Source organism: Cavia porcellus, unplaced genomic scaffold (assembly GCF_034190915.1).
Source record: "Cavia porcellus strain 051 isolate PalLab524CR breed Dunkin Hartley unplaced genomic scaffold, mCavPor4.1 scaffold_25, whole genome shotgun sequence".
Lineage (NCBI taxonomy): Eukaryota > Metazoa > Chordata > Mammalia > Rodentia > Caviidae > Cavia > Cavia porcellus.
Genome location: NW_026947508.1, coordinates 7,786,741 through 7,811,112, shown reverse-complemented (window position 1 = coordinate 7,811,112; position 24,372 = coordinate 7,786,741). Strand labels below are relative to the sequence as shown.

At 41.5% G+C, this 24,372-nt stretch overlaps 1 protein-coding gene across 1 annotated transcript; it reads right to left on the bottom strand.

Moving 5' to 3' along the window:
• Positions 1 to 886: 886 nt before the first annotated feature.
• LOC100713568 (arylacetamide deacetylase-like 4) lies at positions 887 to 22,602 on the bottom strand. The gene is made up of 4 exons (XM_003471415.2): positions 22,408 to 22,602; positions 12,101 to 12,320; positions 8,889 to 8,952; positions 887 to 4,210 (listed from the first exon to the last, which is right to left on the bottom strand). Exons 1-4 carry the CDS (start codon positions 22,573 to 22,575, stop codon positions 3,436 to 3,438), a joined length of 1,227 nt encoding a protein of 408 aa, XP_003471463.1. The 5' UTR covers positions 22,576 to 22,602; the 3' UTR covers positions 887 to 3,435.
• Positions 22,603 to 24,372: the final 1,770 nt, after the last annotated feature.

Sequence of the window (24,372 nt, the reverse complement as noted above, 5' to 3'; positions counted from 1 at the left end):
CTTGGGTAATGTCCTTAAGGGATTTCTGTGTGTATGAATCCAGAGCTTCTAAGTGCCATGTGTCATTCCCTAATCCCAAGGAGTGAATAAAAATGGATATCAGATAGTTACACCAGTGGAACCACTGTAGGTTCATTGTTACTGCAAAGGAAGGGTGCTAGCAAAGAGGACAAGAGTTTTTATGTGCCATCTTTTCATCTAAGGAACACCCAAGGTACACTCACCAATCCAGTCAAGAAGCAGCCAGTGTCATCTTGGTGCCCCAAGGCCGTTAGGTGCCATTTAGTGCAGTTCAACTTGTTCCAGGCCTTGAAAACCAGCCAGTAGTAAACCAACCTCCACTTATAAAATGACAATATGCTGACATTGGTCAGAAGTAGTTCAGCCCAAGTATTTGAAAACGCTGGCCCAGAAATAATAAAAAGTGATTGCATTGTTCCTAGCAAAGAGGAGCAACCTGACTAGATTGAGAATGAGCCGTGTATAATCACCTCATATTTTAAAATGCCCGTCCTGATATGGGTGATTAGTATTTCTGATCACAGCAATGATGACTCTTGTGGAAGAGAGACTTAACGTACCTTCAAAGAATGGCATCAGTTTCATCCTTTGAAAACTTTCCCCACATTCCCTTTTAACCCAAAGTTGACTTGATGGACCACTGGGATACGTATGAATGAGTGGGTTACATTAATATCATAGAGGTCCATATCGCTGTAATTTATTCCAGTCATTGCTCAGAAGTAGGGAAACCCCATCGCGGAAATCCTGTTGTGCTGAAAATGAGAAGTAGCTTTCATATACGGCAAGCATCCTGGCTGCGTTGATGAATCCAAACCAGAAAGGAATGGGACTTCCCTTTGGTGTCACAAACTAGAGACCAAAGCACAATTAAGCAAGAGAAATGGTAATTGAATTCCTTTTAATCAGATTTATAAAGCATCCTCTAGGCAATACAGGATGAGCCACATTTTTTGGAAGCACAAATGCGTAGGAGAATAATTAATTATCACAGCGGTTCTGATTGAGAGAGGACTACTCAAGGTAGATGCTGCCCTCTGTTGGATGGCGAGATGAGGTTGGTGGCAAACAGAAGTTACCAGAATGAGATAAGCTTTCGCTGAGGGCCTTGGTACAGTCAGTATCTTGTGGTAAGCACAGTTGTATGTAACCCAGTTGTTTTTAGCACACTCAGAAGTTTCAATTTGATGATAAATGGTATGATTTAGCTGCATTCGGTGGCAAAGAACAAAACAACTGCAAGTTTTATTAAACACAATGTCTGTACTTAACTAAGGAATTCTGGCTCACTACTTCTGTTTTTCCTCCAAGTCACTCCCTGCTGCTCTGCCAGGGGACTTCTGAATCTTCCTCTCCATCTCTTTTAGACAGCAGCTGTCTGCCCTGGGGCCAGTTAGGGATCAGGACAGATCCTTAACTAAAAAGTGTGCTCAGCTAGAAGAACAGTGTTCCTGAGCCCTTTTAACATCCACTGACCTGGCTTAATCGCATTCCAAGAACACTTAAGAGATTGTGGACTGTGTCAATGACTCAGATAGTCTGATATCACAATGGAACGATTCATAAGCAAAAAATGGAGGATCCTGGGGTTCTCATGGAAGCAGGACAGACTGCTAGACTAGACTACTCAGGTCAAATCCTATTACTTTACCATGGAGGAAAAGGCTGCTTCAAGGATGAGATGATTCACTCAGGTTGGGAAACAGAGTGCATGAAGCCTGAGGTGTACTTTGAGATCACAATGTTCGGTGAGATAAACTGAACATTCAAGCATAAACATGGCATAACTTTCAATATATTTGAAAACAATGATGACCATAGATATTGTGAAAATGAAAGGGAAAGAAAGTGCTCAAAAGGAAACAACAACTGGGACAGGAGAAAGGAGAAAAGAGAAAAGGGAAAATGTTATATGTGTGTAGTGTGTGTGTGTGTGTGTGTGTGTGTGTGTGTGTGCAAGACAGCTATACTAGTAATCTCTGTAAGTTCATCCAAAGAGTTTCTGCTCTCATTGTTTGATTCTTTGATCATTTTTTTCTGCCTAAATCTTGTAACCTGAACAACTACTTCTAAGATAACAATAAGCAGGGACCAGGAATTTAGCTCAGTGGCATAAGTGCCTGCTTGGCAAGTGTAAGGTCGTGAGTTTGATCCCCGGGTAAATCTTAATTTCCTACTTTTTAAAAAAAAATCTATATCATTTCTACCTCTTGTTTTTAAAAATAAGAAATAAAAAAATAAAAGTAAAAAAGAAAAATACAGGCTAGGTAATAGAAACAGCTAGATCATTTGAAAGTGGGAAGGTGATCTAGAGACTGATAGAGGTAGGTGGTGGGGAAGAAATGAAAAGATAATATACATCAGTAACGTGTAGCTTCTTGCTAAAACGAACTTAAAATATTAGGTACATATACTAATAAATACATGTACTCAAAAAATTCAATGCAAATAAAACAAAAATATGAATGTTAGGCCAGTCTGGGATCTCATACAGGAGTTGAGGGCTACAGTCAGGAGGCAAGTTTAATATGAAGTGCATGGGAAGCTGTTCAAAGTTTCTAATCAGAAAAGCAACAGGATTTGGTGTGAGTTAGAAATATAGTTCTGTGTGATAGTTGAAAACATTTTGTAAAAGAGTGAATGATGAATGATAATGCTTTAAAATTTTCTCAACCTGTTTACCTCCCTTCTAATACAAATACTTTTTTAAAGAAATATCAGTGAAAACAATACATTTCAGTACAACAAAGAATTTCATAAGGAAATGACTAATGATTGTGGGATTATAGCATTAGCACAGAGTTCCAGTTTATGCTGGAGATCAAGGGAGCCTCCACTGCAACTCTTGACCAAATTAAATGAAGGAAAAGTGAGCTCATGGTGTCAAAGATGTCCTCATCCACAAAAGGAAGTCAGATGTTCTCATTCTAGATTAAAGTTTGTGATGGTTCCTTCACACAACCAGAAAGACGTATCATAAGGACACAGTCACAGAATACCGAACTTTTAGATATTTTGCAACAAATTAAAAATCAGTTAACATGTTCAACATCACTGGTCATTGGAGAAATGCAAACTAAAGCAATGTTTCTAGGACAAGACTGGACATTGTTAGTACTGAGTTTAGGTTTCCTTGAATATGTAGCTAGACAGTTGTTCGCTTCCTTCATGCCCTTATGATCCTTCATGCCCTGCCATGATAGATTCAGCATCTTCTTCCATAAAGAAACAAAAATCAGCAAAAGCCCTGTCTTGGGACTGTGACATCTTTGTTTCACATGACTCAGGGTTACACAGTTCCTATCAGGTAGCACTTTCATTTCCAAAGTTAATTCTTCTGTAGTGCTGAGGGTCAAATCTAGGGCATTTATATTTTAGGCCAGTTCTCTTACACAGAACAACACACACAGCCTTTCATATGCCATTTATGTAACTAACCACAGAATTCACAATATTCTGGGAGCATGGGAAAGAGAAAAACTTCTTATCAAATAACGGTACACATCCATGGAAGCCATCTTCCACATGGTACCAGTTCACTGGCACCCCCTGGTCTTCCAAGCGCTTCTTGTAAAGCAAAGCATCATCACGGAGGATGTCATGCTCACAGCTCACCAGGAAGGTCTCAGGAAGCTGACGGATTATCTCATCATCTGCCATAAGCAATGAATTTCTTACATCAAACCGAGTTTTGGTTTCCAGATAAGCAGACTCATTAAAAGGCCCAGGAAACTGAGGCTCTTGGTCTTTGTTTTTGAACCTGTTGGGGATGTTGTCAGAGCTGAGCCATTTCTTGTACTTCTTCCAGTTCTCAGGGGGTATACCAGCACCACTCCAAATGGCATTTTTCCAGGAGTAATCAATGGACAGATAGTCACACAAAAATGTCATGTATAACTCATGGGTGAGAAGTGGAACATTTCTCTTTTGACGAAAAGATGGTAACTGTAAATTCAATAACTGAACAGCTGGATAAATCAGAATTTGAGCCCGAGTCTGGGGAAGATCGGTTCTGCCCACCAAGGTCTGAGTAACCATGGCCACAGTTGATGCTCCCATGCTCTCCCCACAGATTATCACTTGGGAGGGTTCTACTCCATAGGTTCTCGAGTCCTTCAGGAAGTGGATGGTGGCATTTAAGCAGTCCTGGTAAATGGTAGGGTAATGGTAGTCAGGAGCCTTGCGGTACCTAAGAAGGAAACCGAGAACAAAGCATAGGTATACATAGGTGTGTTGCTGGTGTTTGAATGGCATCCTCTACCACCCTCTAGGAGAATAACCCGGTTACATCCTCAGAATGACCCTAAGAGGTAAAGAAGCTGTTATGGTTTGTGTTTGGATGTTCCCCCTACAAGCCTCATGCAGTCATGGAGGCAGCTAAATCTAGCATTTGTGATTGGTTCGTGGCCCAGTGTTGGGACTGGCTGTGTGAGTGCTGCACCTGCCCAGGGGTGTGGGAGCCAACACACAATGTAAAGGAAGGAACGAAGCATGCTTTTCCTTTTTGCCCTTTTGTGCTTGTTTCTGTTGGCCACCGTGAAAGGTTGCCTCTTAGCCACACCACCCTGCCTTGGGGCCAGCTGCTTATGGACTGAAATTTCCACAAAGAGTGAACTAAATAAACTTTTCTTTCCTTAATTTTGAACATCAGCTATTTTGTTTCAGCAACAAGAGAAAAGTAACAACACAGACACCTTGTGTATCTCCATAGGATTCAGCATCTCTCAGGTATCTCTGGCACCACACACTGTTGCCTCCAGCAGCTCCAAGTCCTTCCTCTGGCTAATTCAATCCACCAATTGTCCTATTAGAACTGCTCTAGTGACAGGTGCTCACCCACATCTTTGTGTGCTCCCTGTTCAAGGGATCTTCATTATTCCCACAGCCTTTGGATACTGAGCTCCAGTAATGAAATTTCAGACAAGACAGCAACTGATGGGAGTAGAACACTTAAGTATTGTAAAGATGCTTCTTTGGAAAAATCTCATCTAAGAGGACAGAGATTCTAAATTACTTCTTCATATCACACAGCTGTACTGTCTACCCAGTCTTGGGGCAGTCAGTTAAATGAGTTCCACTGGAGTGGGAAAACACAACAGAGTAATTCTTAATTTTTCTCAGTTGCTTAATCTGGTATGTTATGATTCTTTAGCGCAAAACCAACTTCCATGACCCCTCTACCCACAGGAAAATTCCCTCCTTGTTGTGGCTTATGTCTAGCAGTCCCCCCAAAGCCTCAGGTGGTCATAGGTGGGATTTTTGCAGAAGTGGCTAGATCTAGATTGTGTGATGCTGGAATGAATTCATGTTGTAATGCTGGGTCAGGGGCACAAGGAGTAAGACTGTGAGGCTACCCACCTAAGTAGTCTGGATAAGATATAAGGGGTAGAGAGAGCTATGGTCATGCCTTGTTTTTTTCTATCTTCTGCCCACCATGAACTGTTTCTCCTTTGCAATGCTTGTGTGCAGTGCCACCCTGCCTTGGAGACAGCTAGTTATGGACTGAAACTTCTACAAACTGTGACCTAAACTGATGTTTCTTCCCTTAACTTGTGGGTTTTGGGTATTTCATCTCAGCATTGAGAAAATTAACTAAGATACCCCTCAAAGAACCAGAGCCATATTTTTAGAAACTCTCCATATGATTTCAGCATAGCTGGCAGGTAGGTAAGTAGGTGTTATAGTTGATGCATTGTGTCAACTAGAGCAATTTAGAAGTTTAACTAAGAGACACAGCAGGGAGCAGGGTTCTTACTTTATAAATATCCTCATCCTGTGAAAGAGGAGGGCAAGGAGATTTTGTAAGTGCTACACCGGCCCTGGCGTGGGGCGTGGCCTGTGTACAATATAAAGGAGGAAAAGAGGCTCACCTCCCCGCTTTTGATCCGACTGCCTTTTCTGGCTGCCCCATGAAGTGTTGCCCTGGTGCCATGCTACCCTGTATTGGAGCCAGTACCCTGTATTGATGATGGACTGAAACCTCCCCAAACACTGAGCTGAATAAACCTTTCCTTCCTTAATCTTGGGTGCTGGATATTTTGTCCCAGCAATGAGAGATGAGTACCTTCAGAACCATCAGCACAACCATGGCTGGGCCTCGGCCAGGCCTCTCCACCGTTACCAACTTTCCCTGCCTTGAAGCTGCCCCAGCTGAGAGCAGGGTTACCCTGAACTTTAGACCCATCATCCCTTTTTTTCCCTTTTTACATCCTTTGGTTGTGATTCTGTGCATTCTTAAAAGGTGTATGTTTATTTAGTTTTTTACCTTTACTTTAAAAGGATCAAGTTTCAGGATGCAATGTCACACAAAAAAATCAATAGCATTCCTATACACCAATATTGAACACACTAAGAAAGAAATCAGGAAAACAATTTCACTCACAATAGCTTCAAAAACAGTAAATGCCTAAAAATCAACCTGAAAAAGGAGGTAAAATACCTCTATAATAAAAATTACAGAACTCTGAAGAAAATTACAGAGGACAATAGAAAATGGAAAGTATGCCTTGTTGTTGGATCAGCAGAATATTGTTAAAATGGCAACTTTACAAGAAGCCGTTTATATATCAAATGCAATTCCTACTAAAGTACAACAACATTCTCCACAGAACTATAAAAAATTAATCTAGAATTTATTCAGAATAGACAAAGCAGTCCTTAGCAAAAAGAACAAAGCAAGAGGCATCACAGTACTAAATATCAAGTTATACTACAAAGCTGTAGTAACAAAAACTGCATGGTACTGGCACAAAAATAGACACATAGACCAATGGAATAGATTAGAAGGTAAAAAAAAAAAAAAAATCCCGTGCACATTCAGCCATCTGATTTGTAGCAAAGAGACCAAAAATATACCTTGGAGAAAACATAACGTCTTTTAAGAAATGGTGTTGGGAAAACTGGTTATCCAAATGCAGAAGATTTTACTAGATCCATATCTCTTACTCAATGCTATAACCACACTAAAATGAATCGAGGACCTATATATAAAACAGAAACATCAAACTGATGAGAGATAACACCTGGGTGATTTTATGACCAGAACTCCAATGGCATAGGAAATAATATAAAGAATCAATGAATGGCATTGTGTCAAACTAAAGAGCACATAAGAAGCAATCAACAGAGTGAAAAGACAATGTACAGAGTGGGAAAGAATTTTACCAGCTACTCTTCTGATAAAGGATTAATATTTAGAGCATATAAAAACCAATGCTTGACCTCGAAAACCCAAAAGGTCCAATCAAAGCAAGGCAAATGAACTTAATATACAATTCTCAAAAAATAAAATTCACGGAAAAGGTGTGTATTGCCTTTTGCCATTAGGGAAATAAAAATCAAAACAACTCTTTTAGTCTATCTTATTCCAGGAGAAAGCCTACCATCAAGAACATAATAGCAACAAATGTTTGTGATACTGTACAGGAAGAAGGAACCCTCTCACAATGCTTCTAGGAATGTACACTACTGTAATCACTATGAAAATCAATGTGGAGGGCTGGGGATTTAGCTCAGTGGTGTCAGTGCCTGCCAGGCAAGCACAAGGTCCTGAGTTCAATTCCTGGTACAAAATAAATAAATAAATAAAACAAAGATTTCTCAAAAACTAAAAATAGAAATCCCATTTGATCCGCTATTCCTCTCCTGAATATATTGGTAAGAGGATTAAAGTCATCATACATACTAAGCCATACTTACTAAAATCACTACACATACATACCCTTGCTTACACCAATGCTATTCACAACAGCTAACCTCTGAAAACAGCCTACATGTCTGTCCACAGAGGAATGAAGAAAACCTGGTGTGTGTGTACACTGACCGTGGACTATTATTTAACCATAAAGAAGAGTCAATACAGTTTTCAGCAAAGTGGGTGGAACTTGAGACCATAAGGCTCTGTGAAAAAAGTCAGACACAGAAAGCTCAGTACCCCCTAAATAATAGACAAATGAGCAAAATTAAGGAGAAATGGTTAAAAAAAAACAGAAGGCACACTCTTTGAGATGGAAAAGGGGGTCAGGGGAAGGGAAGTCCAAGAGAAAAGGGGTCAAAATTATCAAGATAAATGCATGTGCCAACTCACTAAAAAAAAAGATTACTATTGTATATTGTAAATATATGCTGAAAAACTAAATTACGTTCAAACTAATTTTAAATTAAAGGTACCAAGCTTAATGTCTTGGAAACAACTAAATGCCCATCAACTGAGGAATGGATTTTTTAAAATGTGGTATTTTTATACAAAAGAGTACTACTCAGCTATAAAACAGGATAAACTGGAAACTCTTATGGGTAAATGGATACAACCTGAGACCATACTCAGAAGTGAAATAAATCTGACATACATGTGTAAAAATAGTATTGTCTCCCTGCTGATACTATTATGAGAACCTGAAACAACATATGGATATGTATATGTATATGAATAAGAAAATGGTTACGATAGTTATAGTACTGATTTCTCTGAGTTCATTGCAGAGAAAGGTTTGTGCTGATACTGTCTGGATGATGGAAGGCGATGTCTTGTGCTCTGGGTGAATGACTAGGGATGCCAATGCTCAGTGTATTACCATTGTCACCCACTGATTGACACATCTTGAATCCATAGCGTTTACTCCGTGGCCACATAACGCTCCAAGGCAGCTGGGGCCCTTGAGGAACAGTTCGCCCGCGTGGGGCTCATCTGTGCATTACCTTGCAACAGGAATCTTTCCAGGCTTGTGCTGCCTTGAAAGGCGCTGGGCCTCCTCGCAGACACATCTGCATGAGCATCTCTGGAGTCAGGGCCCTAATCATTCAAGAACCTCCCACCCCATTCTTTCCTTCCCCCATGGAAAAGGCAAGCACTATCTCAGGAAACTCACCCCACAGACAAGACCACAGAGTCGGTCTCCCGAGCCAGGTGATTGCACAGGCTGTGGTAAGAATCTGCAAGATAAAAACCAGGCCCAGTGCCACACATGAGCATCTGCCCACCCGCTGGCCTCAGGGGGAGGAGCTGCCACGTGGGCATAGGGTGATGTGCTATATGTTCCTACTTTGGCCACTTCAGAAGTGATTCGGGCAGACTCTGCCTAAGAAAGGCCAGATACATGACCCCAGTCTCATAAACATCCAGGATGGAGTTGACCTTGGGGCTCACTTTCTGCAATGTTCAATTTTACACTGAGGGAGTTGAGAGACAGGGAAGCTTGGGGATTTAAGCAAGTTAGGCATGCCTGCTGGGAATATTAAGAATATTGTGTATTCATAGAGTAGGGGTAATTTGTTATAAGTACTAAACAGATCATGTATCTGAAGTTCTAGAAGACAGATCCATTCACCTTAAGGGTCAGGGTGTGTGGCTGTAGTTCCAGCCTCAGGACAAGCCATGTGCCCCTCCAACTTCCCTTCCCATGTCCTGCTGTCAACACACGGAGACAGCGGGGAGCCTGTCCATGTCTTCTGCCAGGCTGACCCCAAGCTCTGTAATCAGGATCTGTGGATGGGGGCTCAGGCGTCAGCATCTTCTAAATCACAACAGGTCATTCCCATGTTCAGGGGAGCTCATGAGATGAGGGAATGGTCATCGGGGCTGGGGGAAGCAGTGAGGATGGAGCAGAAATGGAGACAGATGCATTAAGGGGTCAGCTGAGTCGGGGTCAGCACCTATGACAGCGTTCGGTACTAGGAAGTTCTGTTACACATTAGCTCATGGGAACTTTTAGAGTCCCAAAGCCTGGGACCACTCTACAGAGGGACTCAGCGAGCCTGGGAGAAGACTGCAGGACCTTAAAACTCTCAGGGAAGTTTAAAGGCAGCCAAGGCTGAGGCCTGTGCAGGCCATGACCTGAGCACCGCCGAAAACTGGTCCAGCTTCATTGCCTGCTCTGCCACCCTGGCTTCCTTCTTCCCCCAGGACCCAGGCTGCCTCTGCTTTAGAGCTCTGCCCTTGCTGCCATGCTGTTTAGGTTGAGCTGGGCTGGGTCAGAGTGGGACAGATGAGCATCCGCTGCAGGTGGATGCTGAGAGCCCCAGGACACCCAGCCTTCCAGAGAGATATTACAATGCACTATTTTAGGACATCAAAATTAACCCCAAAATATGCCATGATGAGCAAGAACATCAAAGTTATAAATAGGCTCTGACTTCCACTTGAATAAATCACTCACCCCGTTGACTCCCACTGGTGCATAAATTTTGATACTCTGCTCGTCATAGCTTTTGCATCTCTATTATTTTTTAATTTTTTGTGGCATGGAAGTCAATATAACTTGCCTTACTGACTAAGGGCTTTTACGCACCACACCAGGCTGTCTTAAGTTCCTTCCCTGGCTTAGAGAGCCCCACCCTGCTCTCTGTAGTCCTAGCTGCTCCTCATGGGCCCGGGCTTCAAGCCAGCCTTCTTGGAAACACTTGGTCTGATGAGAGTGACTCGGTGACAATGACTCCATGGTGTCACTTTCTATTTCAGTGAGTGGTCAAAATGAGAAACTATTGACTGAAGCTAATTCTCCTGCATAGTCCAGCTCTTTCACTGGCTGAGAAGCCCATGAGAGTAGACCCTGGGTCTTTCTTATTCTCTCCTGTGTCCCCTGGGCCTGCAAAGGGTCTAATGCTAAATGGGGGCTCAGTAAACCATTGCTGACCCATCGCTGGTTTTACCTTTAAACATAACCTCGTGCCTCAGCACAGGACGGAGAACCACGGGCAGTGATGGCGAAACTTTTAGAGCTTTCCATGGTAACAAACAGCCAGTGCAGCGCAAGCGCATTAGGCTCGCCACCACTGACCTAGGGCTTAACAGAAGGAAGACGATCCCGTGGAGCGGATCCCACAGATATTCACAGTTACTGTCTGAATAGAAAGGGCCCCACTGCCACAGCTCCAAATATAAAATGATGGCTGGCGATGGGCAGTTACTACCACCAGGGGGCAGTATGGACATAGTGTTTTTAAAGGAGTTTGTACAAGGGGAAAGGGGGCTGGGGTGGTTTTTTGGTGTTTGTTTGTTTGTTTGTTTGTTTGTTTGTTTGCACTGGAGATTGAATTTAGAACCTTTCCAGGCAGGCACTGTGCCACTGAGCTATATCCCCAGCCCAAAGGAAGCCTTTCTATGTGGACAAATTTCCATGTCAGTGTCCTTGTGCGGGCATCAGTTCATAGACCCTGGAAACCAGTGTCTTTTTGCAGCCATTCACTCATTCATTCACCTACTTTTATTCACATGCATTCATCCCTTCATCTAAACAGTAAACACAGGAGCCGGGGGCTGGGAACAAGACAATCCCAGTCTTTCCTGAATTCTTGAAGTTCTAACCCTCAGACGGTAAACAAGGATCAGGAAGACCAGCTCAGGTGATGACATGAGTCCAAGACACTGGACAAGGATGAGCTCAGGGGTGAGACAGGGCAGAGGCAGGGCAGAGGAAATCCTGAGATCTGATGTTGTAAGTACAGCCACTTTGTGGGGGCTGTTTGATCAGACCGGAGTAAAGGGGTCATCAGCCAAAGAAAGTCAGGGTGGGGTATCGACAGCCTGATGGCCCTGCAAGTGTAAAGGACAGCAGCTGCAGCAGAGGCAGGGCAGAAGACGGGCCACCCGGTTTGAGAGGGCGGGTTTGGGGCCCGCAGGAGAGGCTGAAGCACGGCATGGACAAGCCCCAACTTGTTTCGAAAGATCACTTTGTGAGCAGAGGCTAGATGTCGCAGTGAGAGGTGAAGAGGGGAGAACTTGTGGGATCTGGGGGTGAAGTGGCCCTGCAGAGTGAGTGGAGGGCAGTGCATGGGGAGGGGACAGGAGAGATGCAGACTGTGAATGGAAGGAAAATGAGGAGTCACCCTCAGGGCAGTGACCACCCCACTGAGACGCTGCTGTCCCCTACCAGGACCGAGACTGTCACATGATAGGAACCAGGGCCCATGGAGGTGGCCACTCATCAGCTGAAGTGAGCCCCAGCCCATGTCCCTGTGCTCCCCTGAAGAGACTCCCACTGCTGAGTATCTTGGACTCACTCCATAGCTTCTCCTTGGATCTTGGATGAAGCTCTGGTGTCCAAAGGCCCTTGCTTTCCCACGCCCCTGGGGAGCTCCTTACCCAAGCTGCCAAACATTCCACCTCCTCCGTGGTAGAAGACGACACCTCTCCGAGGGCTGCTGGATGCTGCCTTGGGCTGGAACAGCCTCACAGGGATTGTCCCAAAGCGCAGGTTGGTCACCACCACTCTGGGGTCCTTCTCTATTATGGTCATGCTGTCTTGTAGGAAGCGGACAAATCGAGGCATGGAACAAATTCTTAGCTTCTCCAGTGTGTTCCCCTATTGGACACAGAGGAGGAAGGTGGAGTGGAGAAGAGGTTAGGATCAGAAGGGCAGGTCTGCTGCAGTCACCATGTCTAAGGCGTCTGGTGCCTCCTGCTTGTAGTGGACTTTTTTGCATCTTGGTGGGCTCTGAGTTGTGTTCAGGTAAGGAGTGGGGTTTTCAAGTTTTCCAGCCATAAGGTCTTAAGTGAACAATGATGTTGCTATGATCTGAAAATGTGTCCCCTCCAGTGCTCATGAAATTTCACTGCCATTCCAACAATACTTAAAGATGCAGCTTTCCAAGGTTGTTAAGTAGTGGCCTCCTGAATAGATTCAGTCCACTGTAGACAGAGCAGGTGAGTTATACCTGGAATGATCTCCAGACCAAAAGATGAGTTTGGCCTATGTTTTTCTGTTTTGCAAGCACAGTTTAGGTTCCCTTGAGGCAGAAATGACACAAGGTGCCAAATCACCGCCCACTGCAGGTGCCATGCTCTTGTCCTTCACAACCTCTCTGCAAGCCAAGCTTATTTCCCTGGTTTATAAATTACCTGCTCTGTGGTGATGTTAGGTGTACCAAACACTTCTGTGGATGTGAATTTGCAGGGAGGCAAACAAATTTGGGCTGAGTAGAAAAAAAGACACTGAATTGAACAAAGTTTATTGTCAAAGGCATGTGGCCAGTGACCTCAACCTCTTGGGTTCTGTGCTAGCCTGTACCCTGCCCTAATTTGCAAATCTGTTGGGACACCTGTGTTAACATTCACCATTGCACACCCAGACACGTATGCTAAACCTACAAAACCTGCTGGAAGACATAGGAGTAGGCAGAGTTCATGAACAAAACATAAACCACACAGGAAATACTTCAAAGAACCAACAACAGGGATCTCATCTTATTAAAAAGTTTCTGCACTTCAAAAAAATCACCAACAAAGTGAAAAGAAAACCCACCAATGAGAAAGAATTTTAGCCAGCAACCTCTCAGACAAAGGACTTATGTCTAGAACATACTAAGAATTGAAAAACATCAAGCCCCCCCAAATTCAAAGATCCACTCCAAAAATGGGCATCTAAGATGAACACACATTTATCAGATGATGATATACAAATGGCAAATTACAGAGCTACTGTATAAAATCAGCATGGTACTGGAATAAAAACAGATCTGAAGATCACCGGAATAGATTAGAAGATACAGCTACAGCTACAACTACAAACACACTCAGCCACTTCCTCTTTGATAAAGGGGCCAAACACATTCACTGGAAGAAAAATAGTCTCTTTAATAAATGGTGCTGGAAAAATTGGCTCTCCATATGCCAAAAACTATAACTAGACCCATGCCTATCACCCTGTACTACACTAAAGTCTAAAGGGATCAAAGATCTAAATATCAAAACATAAATACTAAATCTGTTGGAAGACAAAGTAGGTAAAAACCTTGAAGACATAGGGGTAGGTAGAGAATTCATGAACAAAAATCAAACCACACAGGAAATACTTCCCAGAATCAATAACTGGGGTCACATCTTATTAAACAATTTCTGCATGTCAAGAGAAATCTCCAGAATAGTGAAAAGAAAACCCACAAACTGGAAAAAAATTTTAGTGAACTGTCCCTCAGACAAAGGACTTCTGTCTAGAACATACAAAGAATTTTTTAAAAATCAGACCCCTGAAACTCAAAGACCCAATCCAAAACTGGGCATCTGAGATGAATACACAGTTCTCAGATGAAGAAATACAAATGGAAAATACACGGAAAAATGTTCATCATCATTGGTCATTAGAGAAATGCAAATTAAAACCACACTGAGATTCCATCTCACTCCAGAAAGAATGGCCAGGATCAAGAAAACTACCAACAACAAATGCTGGAGAGGCAGTGGGAAAAAAGGAACCCTCCTGCACTGTTGATGGGAGTATAGACTGGTGCAACCATTGTGGAGGTCAGTCTAGAGATTCCTCAAAAAGCTGGTATTGGAAGTCCCATTTGACCCAACTATTTCACTTCTGGACATATTCCCAGAGGAACTGAAAACATCACACCACAGTGATATATGTGCACCCATGTTTATAACAGCACAATTTGTAATAGCCAGATCTTGCAAACAACCTAAATGCCCATCAACTGAGGAATGGATAAAGAAGATGTGGCATTTTTATACACTGGAGTACTACTCAGCTATAAAGAATGATTACATTGAAATATTTATAAATAAATGGATGCAACTTGAGACCATACTCATAAGTGAAATAAATCAAACTCACATTAGTAAATACCACATAGTCTCCCTAGTGTAAGAAATGATAAGAGTACGTAAGATACAAAATCCTCAACAAATACAGTGCAAGGATAAGAATCTGCTCAAAAGGGAAATAATAATATCTCAGGGGAAAGTAGGAAAAAGAAAAATGGAAAAAAAATATTTAAAATTGTATAAACATACTGAGTAGCTAAGATGACTATGCTACAATTTATATAAGTTCTTAGAACAAAAAGTTAACATTCATAGGATTGGAACAATTGTGCATGTTAGTGTCTGAGGATCTGAGGAACTCTTGAAGATCATTATGTAAAATTACAACCTAGTTATGCTCCTACCACCTTGTTTTGAAGGTCTATATTGTCATTGTTTTGGGCTCTTTGCTGTTGTTATTTATTTGTCTTTTTTGTTTCATGTTGTTCTAGTAACTTATTTTGTTTTGGTGTGTTTTTCCCTCTAATACAGAAAGAGGCTTATATATGTGTAGAACTTCTCCTAAACAGTTTATGGGAATCAGTTATATAATGCCATGATGAAATGAATAGCTACTTTGCAGAAAAAGAGACATTGTTATCCATTGCTGATTCTGTATTGTCATGCTGTGAAATCCAGTAATATTATTATTCTTTGTTCAGAGTGGTTTTAGTTTGTTTTGTATTATTAAATTTCAACATACATGAAGGTATGGACAGCCAATTTGAAGAGAACAAGAGACATTATGGAAGCCATTGCTGATTTTCCTGTTGTCTGGTTTTGAAGGCTGGTACTGCCTTCATTAGTGTGCTCTGATCAGTTTAATACTATTTTGTTTTGTATGAATTCATTGTGTGTGAAAATGTGGACTCCTATTTTAGAAGAAAACTGAGACACTACAGTAGTCATTGTAGATTCCCTGTTGTCTTGCTTTGAAATCTGTGTCACATTGTTTTCCTCTGATCTGCTTTGTTCTGTTTTGTTATGTTTAGTTTTGCCCTCTTTAAAATAAAAATAAACAAATGGCAAATAAATACATGAAGAAATATTCACCATCACTGCATCAAGAAATGCAAATTAAAACAGCACTGAGATTCCATCTCACTCCGGAAAGAATGGCTGCCATCAGGAAATCAACTGATAACAAATGTTGGCAAGGCTGCGGGGAAAAAGGAACCCTTCTTCACTGTTGGTGGGAGTGTAGACTGGTGCAATCACTATGGAGAATTCTCAGCAGACTAGGTTGGAAGTTCCATTCAATCCAGCTATTCTCCTCCTGGATATTTTCCCAGAAAAACTGACAAGGTCATATCACAGTGATATATGTGTACCCATGTTCATAGCAGCACTATTTGTAATAGTGAAATCTTGGAAACAATCGAGATGCCCATCAACCACAGAGTGGATGAAAAAAAGTGGTATTTTCCTACAATGGAATATTACTCAGCTATAAATGAGGATGAGACCTTTATAGGCAAATGGAGACAACTTGAGACTACCCTCATAACTGAAATAAATCAGACTCACATTTGTAAATATTGTATTGTCTCTCTAGTGTAATAGTAATAATAATAAAAAACTGAAAAAAACCTACAGTACGCCAGTGCTGTTCCAAGAGATTTGGGTTATTAAATTAAACTTCTCAAAGCCTCCCATCTCAAGTACAATTATCAGATTCCTTTTAAAGACAGGGAAACTAAAGCAAAACAAAGTCTACATGGCTTGCCCAGAGTGATTCAACAAGTAAGATACAGAATTTATGTTCTCAGTCAATGAATGAGAAAGAACTTGGGTTATGGAATCAAACACAGCAGAGCTCGAGTCTGAGCCCTACCACCAACTGAATGAAAGACCCCAGGCATTACCATCTCTGAGTTTCTAACGTCTTCATTTACAAAATGAGAAAAATGATGCCAATGAATGAGGCCAAAGATGAGATGGAGGTCAAATGCCACCAGCTATTAGAGTAATGCAAATTAAAACATCACCAAGATTCCATCTTACCCCAGTAAGAATGGCCATTACCAAGAAATCAAATAGTCACAAATGCTAGACACACTATAGGGGCAAAGGAATCATTCTACATCCTAGGTGGGAAGGTAAACTAGTAAAACCACTCTGGAAATCAGTGTGGCGATGCCTCAAATATCTGAAACTAGAAATTCCATTTGACCCAGCTTTTCCCCTTCTAAGTATCTTCTCTAAAGAATTAAAAAAGATAGCATATTACAGTGATACATGCAGATCCATGTGTATGGCAGTGCAATCATAATAGCCACATCTTGAAAGCAACTTTATGTCCATCAACAGATGAATGAATAAATAAAATGTGATATTTGCATACAGTGAAATAATATTATACAATAGAGAAAGATAAATAAGTCATTTATAGGAAAACAGATACACCTGAGATCATAATGTTACGAGAAATAAATGCTTAACTATCACATGATTTCTCTTACGTAAGAAACCCAAAGTATAAATAAGAAGCAAAACAAAAGACAGATAATAGAAGTAGAGAGGTAGATCTTAGAGTGAAAGGGGGCCAGGAGATGGAAAGAAGGGAGACCAGAGAGAGAAGGGGACGAAAAAGGGGAATTAAGATGTGTTATGTTTATTATATGTGATAGAATAAACAAAAATTTTTATAGGCAAAGAGATAATGTAGAAACCGTTGTTCGTTTTCCGTTAGCTGGTTCTAAATACCCTGTAATACTTTCATCCTCTTGAATGGTTTCACACTGTCTTGATATGTTTGAAGCCATAGTATACGAAGTTAAAGTCAAATATTTCAAGGAAAGAGACACTATGGTAACTACTTTTAAGTCAGGTTATCTTGTGGTGAAGCTCTAGGTTGTTGAAATTGTTATGCGTTGACCTATATTGTTATGTTGTTATGTCCTCTTTTATCTCAGTCTCCCCCTTTTTTAAAAAAAAATTATTTATTTATTTTTAATTAAGGAAAAAATCAAAAAGATTAGCAGAATATATTGTTGTAACTTTTTTGATTTCCTATTAACTTGATTTGAAGCCATGTATTGCTCCCACCATCTTGTTTTGACTGATTTTACTCTGTTCTGTTCTGTTTAATAGTATCAAGTTTGAGGGTATAGGCAACTATTTTGAAGGCAATAAGATTCACTATGATGCCCATTCTGGTTTGACTATTATCTTCTTTTGAAGTCCTGTAATGTCTCCCAATGTTTTGGTTTTATTGGTCTTGTTCTGTACTGTTTTGTTCCATTTTATTATACCTAATGATATAGGCAATTCTTTTTAAGGTAGCAAGAGGCATTATGGTAACCATTGTTGATCACCTTGTATTCTGTTTTTACATCATATGCTATGTTCATCCTTTGTTTTGACTGACTGCTTTGTTTTGTCATATTTGGTTTTATTCTCTTCCAAAAAAAGTAACAAGAACTATGGGAGTAATAAAACCCAAAATGCGTAAATGTTGTTGTAAAAAAGAAAGGGAAAAAAAGTACTCTAAAGGATACAACTGCAAGTGTGTTTAGGTGTATTAAGATAGATGACCATATTACTAAGTTTTTGTTGGATCATTAAACACAACTGTTTGCAGTCTCACTGTTTGAATGTCCACTTTGTGTGCGTTAATCCTGTAATTTGAACAACTATTTCTAAGAGGACAATATGTAATCTATTAACTAGTGATTTCTTAATGTTTTTATGTACATGTACCAGCTTCCCACAAGCAATGTAAACACTCTGTACTGCAAACATGTATTAATAAAGAAAGCAATCTAAAAATGAGTGAGGGTTCAAAGCTGATAGTTGACCAGAATTGTCTGATGCCTAAACTAAGCTCTTGGTTTCTGGACCATAGTAACTTGTTACTTTTTTCTCATCCTCCTTAAACTTCTCCTTTCCTTGGATATCTTTTTTCTGGAAGCACATGAACATTAACCACTCGAATATCACCATCTTCATCATCACCATGAGCAGTGCCTGTGGGAGACCCAGAGCTGGAAAGCCATGTGGGAAGCTCACAGGCTGACCTGACCCTTCAGAGCCAACCTACTGCTCATTCCCTGTAAGCAGCTGTCACCACTTAGCTTGTGGGCTTCTTATAAAGAGAAACACTAAAGCAGTGGTGGAAAACCTATGGCACGTGTGCTATTTTGTTTTTATTTTAGAACAAAATACGTTCAGGTATGAGTTATTTTTTCCCAAACTAAAACCTGAGTATTCCAGTTCAATTGCAATGTTGGCACATTGCAATAAATAAGTGAATTTTGGGTTGCAGGTTGGCATTCAGTCTCTAAAAGGTTCGCCATCACTGCACTAAAGGTTGGAAATCCTCAGTTTTCTGGACTGCATGGATACCTGAGGTTCTTGGTTTTAATTCTGGGACCACAATCTAGCCTGTAATTCCATCTGAATCCACTATTCTGGGGCAACTTAACCTCCAGGAAAGCACATACTCAGGGTAAATAAGACAGAATATTTAATATGCTCTTCAATGTCTCCTTGAATCAGTAGCATTTGCGTAATTATAAACTAGACTTGTTCATTTCTCTAGAAGATTATGTCCCTAGTGAAAAATTCCAGCAGCACAGAAACACATTTTTTAAATATTGTTAATCTATTAATCCTTATCATAGGTTGTGTTAGTCATTTTTCCACCACTAGGACAAAATACTGAACACCTGCAACTTAAAGGAGAAATTCATTTGATTTACAGTCTCAGGGAGTTCAGTCCATGGATTACAAGGCAGAAGCAGCATGGTGAAAGGACAATATGGCACAAACATGCTCACTTCATGCTGGCTGGGAAGTAGAGCATGGAAACAGTGCCTAGAATGCAGGAGCAAGAGGCGAGATATGACACCCAAAGTCAGGCCGACGTGGCCCACTCAAAGGCACCAAGAAGCCTGGAATAATATACCCTCAGCTGGACTACTATGCCTCCCAAGGCAATCAGGCTGACACAAGCTTAACCATCACAGTCTACTCCGCATCAACTTGACACACATATGCATCTCCCTAAATCACATTTAATCTCCCAATAAGCACAATTAATAATTTCATCTAACATGCTACAACTATCCCAAGTAGAACCATGAGTGTAATAATCCCTTCCACCCAAGTCTCAAGAGTCCTAGCACCTTTGAAAAGTCCAAATCAAAGTCACTTTGAAAACTCAAGGCAAATCTTAGCTGCAAACCTCTGAAAAAAAATAGAGCATGAGTTACATAATCCCCCTAGTACAATGCCACAGGGAAAATATTTGCATCCTGAAAGGAAGGAATGAGAGGGAAAAAATAACACCAGAATACAACAGGGAAATATTAAGTCCTGTAATTTCATGCCCAGCGTCTGACACGCATGATGAGGAGATGCAATTTCTAGAGTGATGGGACAACTCCGCTCTTACAGCCTTGAAGGTTGCAGCCCACATCATCTCTGTTTGTCTGGTTCCACTCCAAGCCTGTAGTTTGCCTCAACACACATTCTACATTCACATTCCTGGCATCTCCAACTCCCTAAGATCTCCACTGTACCCTAAGCTTCTCTTTCACAGCTTGCCCTCTCCGGAGTTCCGTGCCTAGACTAATAGGTCTTCCTTTGAAAAGTGAGAAGTCTCCCTGAACCCACAATTCTTGCATTCTGCATTCTTACATTCTGTATGGACCCTTTTGGACCATGGCAAGAGCAACCTCAAAGGGTCTGAATCAGCAAACATAGTGAAATAAATCCCAGGAAACCAATTACCCAGGCAGCCCTTCTTGAGCAGGGGCCCACAGACTACCTTCTCAAATGAAATATTTGCACTTTTGCACCTTGGAGATTGCAATGAATGGGGTCTTGAGGATTCCTGCAAGCCCTCAAGGCATCTTTTTTTCTTGTGCTTGTAAAAATACTTCCTTTCATTTTGATGGACTAATCTCTTCAGCAGCCACACCTCCTTTACCCCAAATTTATATTTTTTTTCTAGACCAAAATGTAAGTTTCTAAAATTTTTCTGCCCTGAATTTTTATCACAATTCTCACTATAAAAATGGCTAAAACCAGCCAGTAGTAACAATGCCACAGACTGAATGTTAGACTGCTTTAACATTTCTTTATTGGATCATTTATTCCATATCCTTTAAAGACTCAGGACATGGGTTAAGTATATTCATATTTTCTGCCTCTAGATGTAACATACACAGCCTCTAGAGTAGCTTCCAAAAATCTTCACTCTCAACCTAAAACTAGTGAAGTTGTCCTTTATTCTTCCTATTCATATCAGTGCTCTGGTGTCCTGAGCTCTGATCAGAATCTCCCTTCAAGTTCTACTTACAGCATTTTAGGGCTTCTTAAGACCTCATCTCCAAATTTTTCCAAACTCCACCTGCAAACAAATTCCAAAGGCATCTAGATGGACCAGATAACCAGGCAGAAGTCCCCTCTACCACGCAATATCCTGTCAAGTTCAGATTTCTGCATTGCATGTTATAGAAACAACTCCACTCCTCTGGTACCAATTTTCTGTATTTGTCACTTTCCCATCAATCAATTTGTCACTCCCACAATTTCCAATCAATTTGTCACTCCCACAATCCGAAGGTTACAGCCTAGATGGCCTCCCCTTGGAGGGTCCAAGGAAGAGAGATTCCTTTGGCTGACATTTTCAGAGTTCATCCCATTATCAGCTGGCTCCAAGGCAAAATGGCATGATGTAAGGGCATGGCAGAGGAGAGCTGCTCACTTCATGGCAGCCGGGAAGCAGAGAGGAAAACAGAAAGAGGCAGAGAAACAAATACAATATCCAAAATCATGCACCTATGATCCACCTAGAGACACTCAGAAGTTTGCTTTACAAACCCCTCAGTGGCTCCCAAATCCAATGAAACTCAACAACTGAGCTAACCACCATACATATAATCTGATGCTTTTACCAGCCAGATATGACAGGTACTATTACCCCCATTTTACAGAGGAAAAACTAAGACAGAGAGAGATTAAACAAATGGCCATGATCACATAGTTAGTGAGAGGCAGCGATAAAATGCATGAACATTGTGGCTGCTGTGGTTGCTTCTGACCTCTACCCCACCTCACTTTGTCCTTCAAGGTTGTCCTCAGAAGTAATTAACTGCAAACTCTTTGGCCTCTTCAGGTCCCCATCCAAGATTGGGACACTGGAATTACCTCAAGAAGAAACTACTCTTTCTCCATTTGCTGTAATTGCAAATATATACTGCATGCAGCATCTTTCCAGCCCATACCCCTGCTCAGAGCCTGGCTGGCAGTGTCACCCTGACAATCTAGCTGAATTCATCTAGAAATTTACCAACAAGTAGCACTTTTGAGGCATTAATCTCTGTATTTGGGGGGCCTACCAGGAGAAGCTAGATTAAGCAGCCCTTGCCCTCCAGGTGTTCACACTCAGGCAAGGCAAACACTTGTCTCCAACACTTGGAGACAGGTAAGCATTCGGAGGAAGAGACGACCTCGCTGAAGAGAACGTGCATCCTCCAAGCCCTTGATGTGCTGTGACTGGTTTTCAAGTTGTTTTCAATCCTCGGGAAAGAACCAGATGATTGGCACTTGGTAAATGTTTGCTGCTGAGGGAAGAGAAGTGCAGAGCTAGGGACAGCAGAGATAATATGGAGGAAGGGCAGAGGGGAGGAGGAGAGGAAGAAGAGTGGGAGGAAAGGAGAGAGGAAAGAAAGGTACAGAGGAGGGAAGGAAGGAAATGAGGAGACGGGGAGAAAAGAATAGCAGATACAAAAAACGTAGTGAACTCTTGGGAGGGATGTAGAAAAAGAGAGAGAAAATAAATGAAAGAGCAAATGTACATACATAGACAGCAACCCCAACTCATGATGGGAGCCTGAAGGTGAACTCACCAAAGCGATCACATATAGGATCAAACAATGCAGAAATCGTAACTTGACAGGATATGGCATGGTAGAAGGGACTTCTGCTGTGAGGAAATGCTTTAAAACAGCCCAGATAAAGACTCCCAGGAGAAAGACGGGCAGGCCGAGCAGCAGCACCAGGGATAGGACAGCCATGGTCTGCGTCTAAGAAGCTGCTCTGTGAGGAACAAGCCTAGAACTGTGTGTGAGGAGAGCATGGTTGATTACATGAGCTCTTCTCCACCTACGCCTTCCTGGCTATGCCTCAGAAGTGGCCTACATAAGCCTTCTTAGGTGCCAGCTGGGTACTACGAGTGGGAGTGACCTATTCCTTTACAAACCTAAGGACTGGGAAAACAGATCCTATCCACCATGGAGATGGTGACTTCCCATAGATCAGCAGAAACTGGGTCCACATGGCATCCTACCTCTGCAAAACAACAAAATTTGTTATGTTCCTACCACCTTGTTTTGAAAGCCTACAGTATTATTGTTTGGGGTTCTTTGTTATAGTTGTTTATTTGACTCTTGTTTTTCTTATTCTTTGTTTTGTTTTGTTTTTCTAATACAGAAAGGATAGATGTACATGTATAGGCTTTTATATGCATAGAACTTCACCTAAAGAGTTTACAAGAATTGGTTCTAGGATGCGTGAGGGCATGAACAACTACAATAAAGAAAACAAGACATCATGGTAGCTGTTGCTGATTTCTTATCATTTTTTTGAAGTCTAGTAGTGCTCTTATTCTTGGTTTTGATTGGTTTTAGTATGTTTTCAATTATGTGATTTTAGTATGTGTGAAGGTATAGACAGCTATTTTGAAAAAAACAAGAGACATTATGGTAGCCATTACTGACTTCCTATTGTCTAATTTTGAAGGCCCATAAGATTCTCATTCTTTTGTTCTGATTGCTCTATTTTGTTTTGTATTAACTTATTGTGTATGAGGGTATGGACAACTGTTTCAAAGAAAACAAGAGACATTGTGCTAGCCATTGTTGATTTCCTGTTGTCTTGTTTTAAAGTCTTGTGTTATTTGCATTGTTTTGCTCTGATCTGCTTGGTTCTGTTTTGCTTTGTTTTGTTTTATTCTCTTTAAATTAAAATTTTTTTAATTTGGTGGACCAAAAAAAGATGGTGGATATATAACAACTGGCTACAGAGATAGTCAACTCAGAATTCAACATAATACAGAGTGGGGAGCCCCAAACAGAGGGAGATGAATTATTTCATCCCAAGAAAAAATTATATTGCTGTCTACTTGCTGAGGTCCCGCCGTGATTTGCTGGGGTCCCACCGTGACTTGCCGAGCCGTTCAAGGTCCCGCCACTTTGACTCACTGGAGGCACAGTTACATTGAGTTCAGGGGTCAGCGAGCCTAATGGAGGACTGAGATGGCAGGGTGCCTACATCAACCTGTGATGAGTGATGGGAGTGAAGTCATTCCATAAATAGGGGGGCTCCAGTGAATGACATTCTGGGACCAGGCAGGACTGGCAAGTACAAGGGGCAACAGTGACTTCAGTCATTTGTTCCCTTCACAAATGGGATTGGTGGACTGAGCCAGGCCTGGGTCACATGACCTGGCTGAGACCAACAGGATATCCGAGGTCAAGTTCCTGCAGCGATGGTGCACAATAACCACACTGACCCAGTCGACCTTGGAGGTCTGGCTGGTCCAGAGGGGAGGCAGGGCAAAGTGATACAGTGCAGGCCACAGCAGCTTGACTGATATGGAGGGGAGGGGCCAGCATACACTGTCCCTGTCTGCAACTCACTAGCACACTGCAGTGTGAAGGGTCTTCTCTAGCCAGTACACTTCAGAAGAATTGTAACTAACAAAGAAACTGGGGTGTCCTGGAAGAAGCAAAAAAGATGGGAAGAGGAAGCAACAACAAAAAGTCCCCAGGCCCCAACCCTGAGAACATTGACCCAGGACAGGTAAATACAAA

What these genes read in the sequence shown, in the direction of transcription:
- LOC100713568 (XM_003471415.2), bottom strand. Translation starts at nt 22,575, where the DNA reads ATGGCTGTCCTATCCCTGGTGCTGCTGCTCGGCCTGCCCGTCTTTCTC. An exon ending in TCCTATATGTGATCGCTTTG is followed by an intron (nt 12,321 to 22,407) that starts GTGAGTTCACCT and finishes TGTGTCCAATAG; the next exon opens with GGGAACACACTGGAGAAGCT. An exon ending in TCTGTGGTCTTGTCTGTGGG is followed by an intron (nt 4,211 to 8,888) that starts GTGAGTTTCCTG and finishes TTTCCTTCTTAG; the next exon opens with GTACCGCAAGGCTCCTGACT.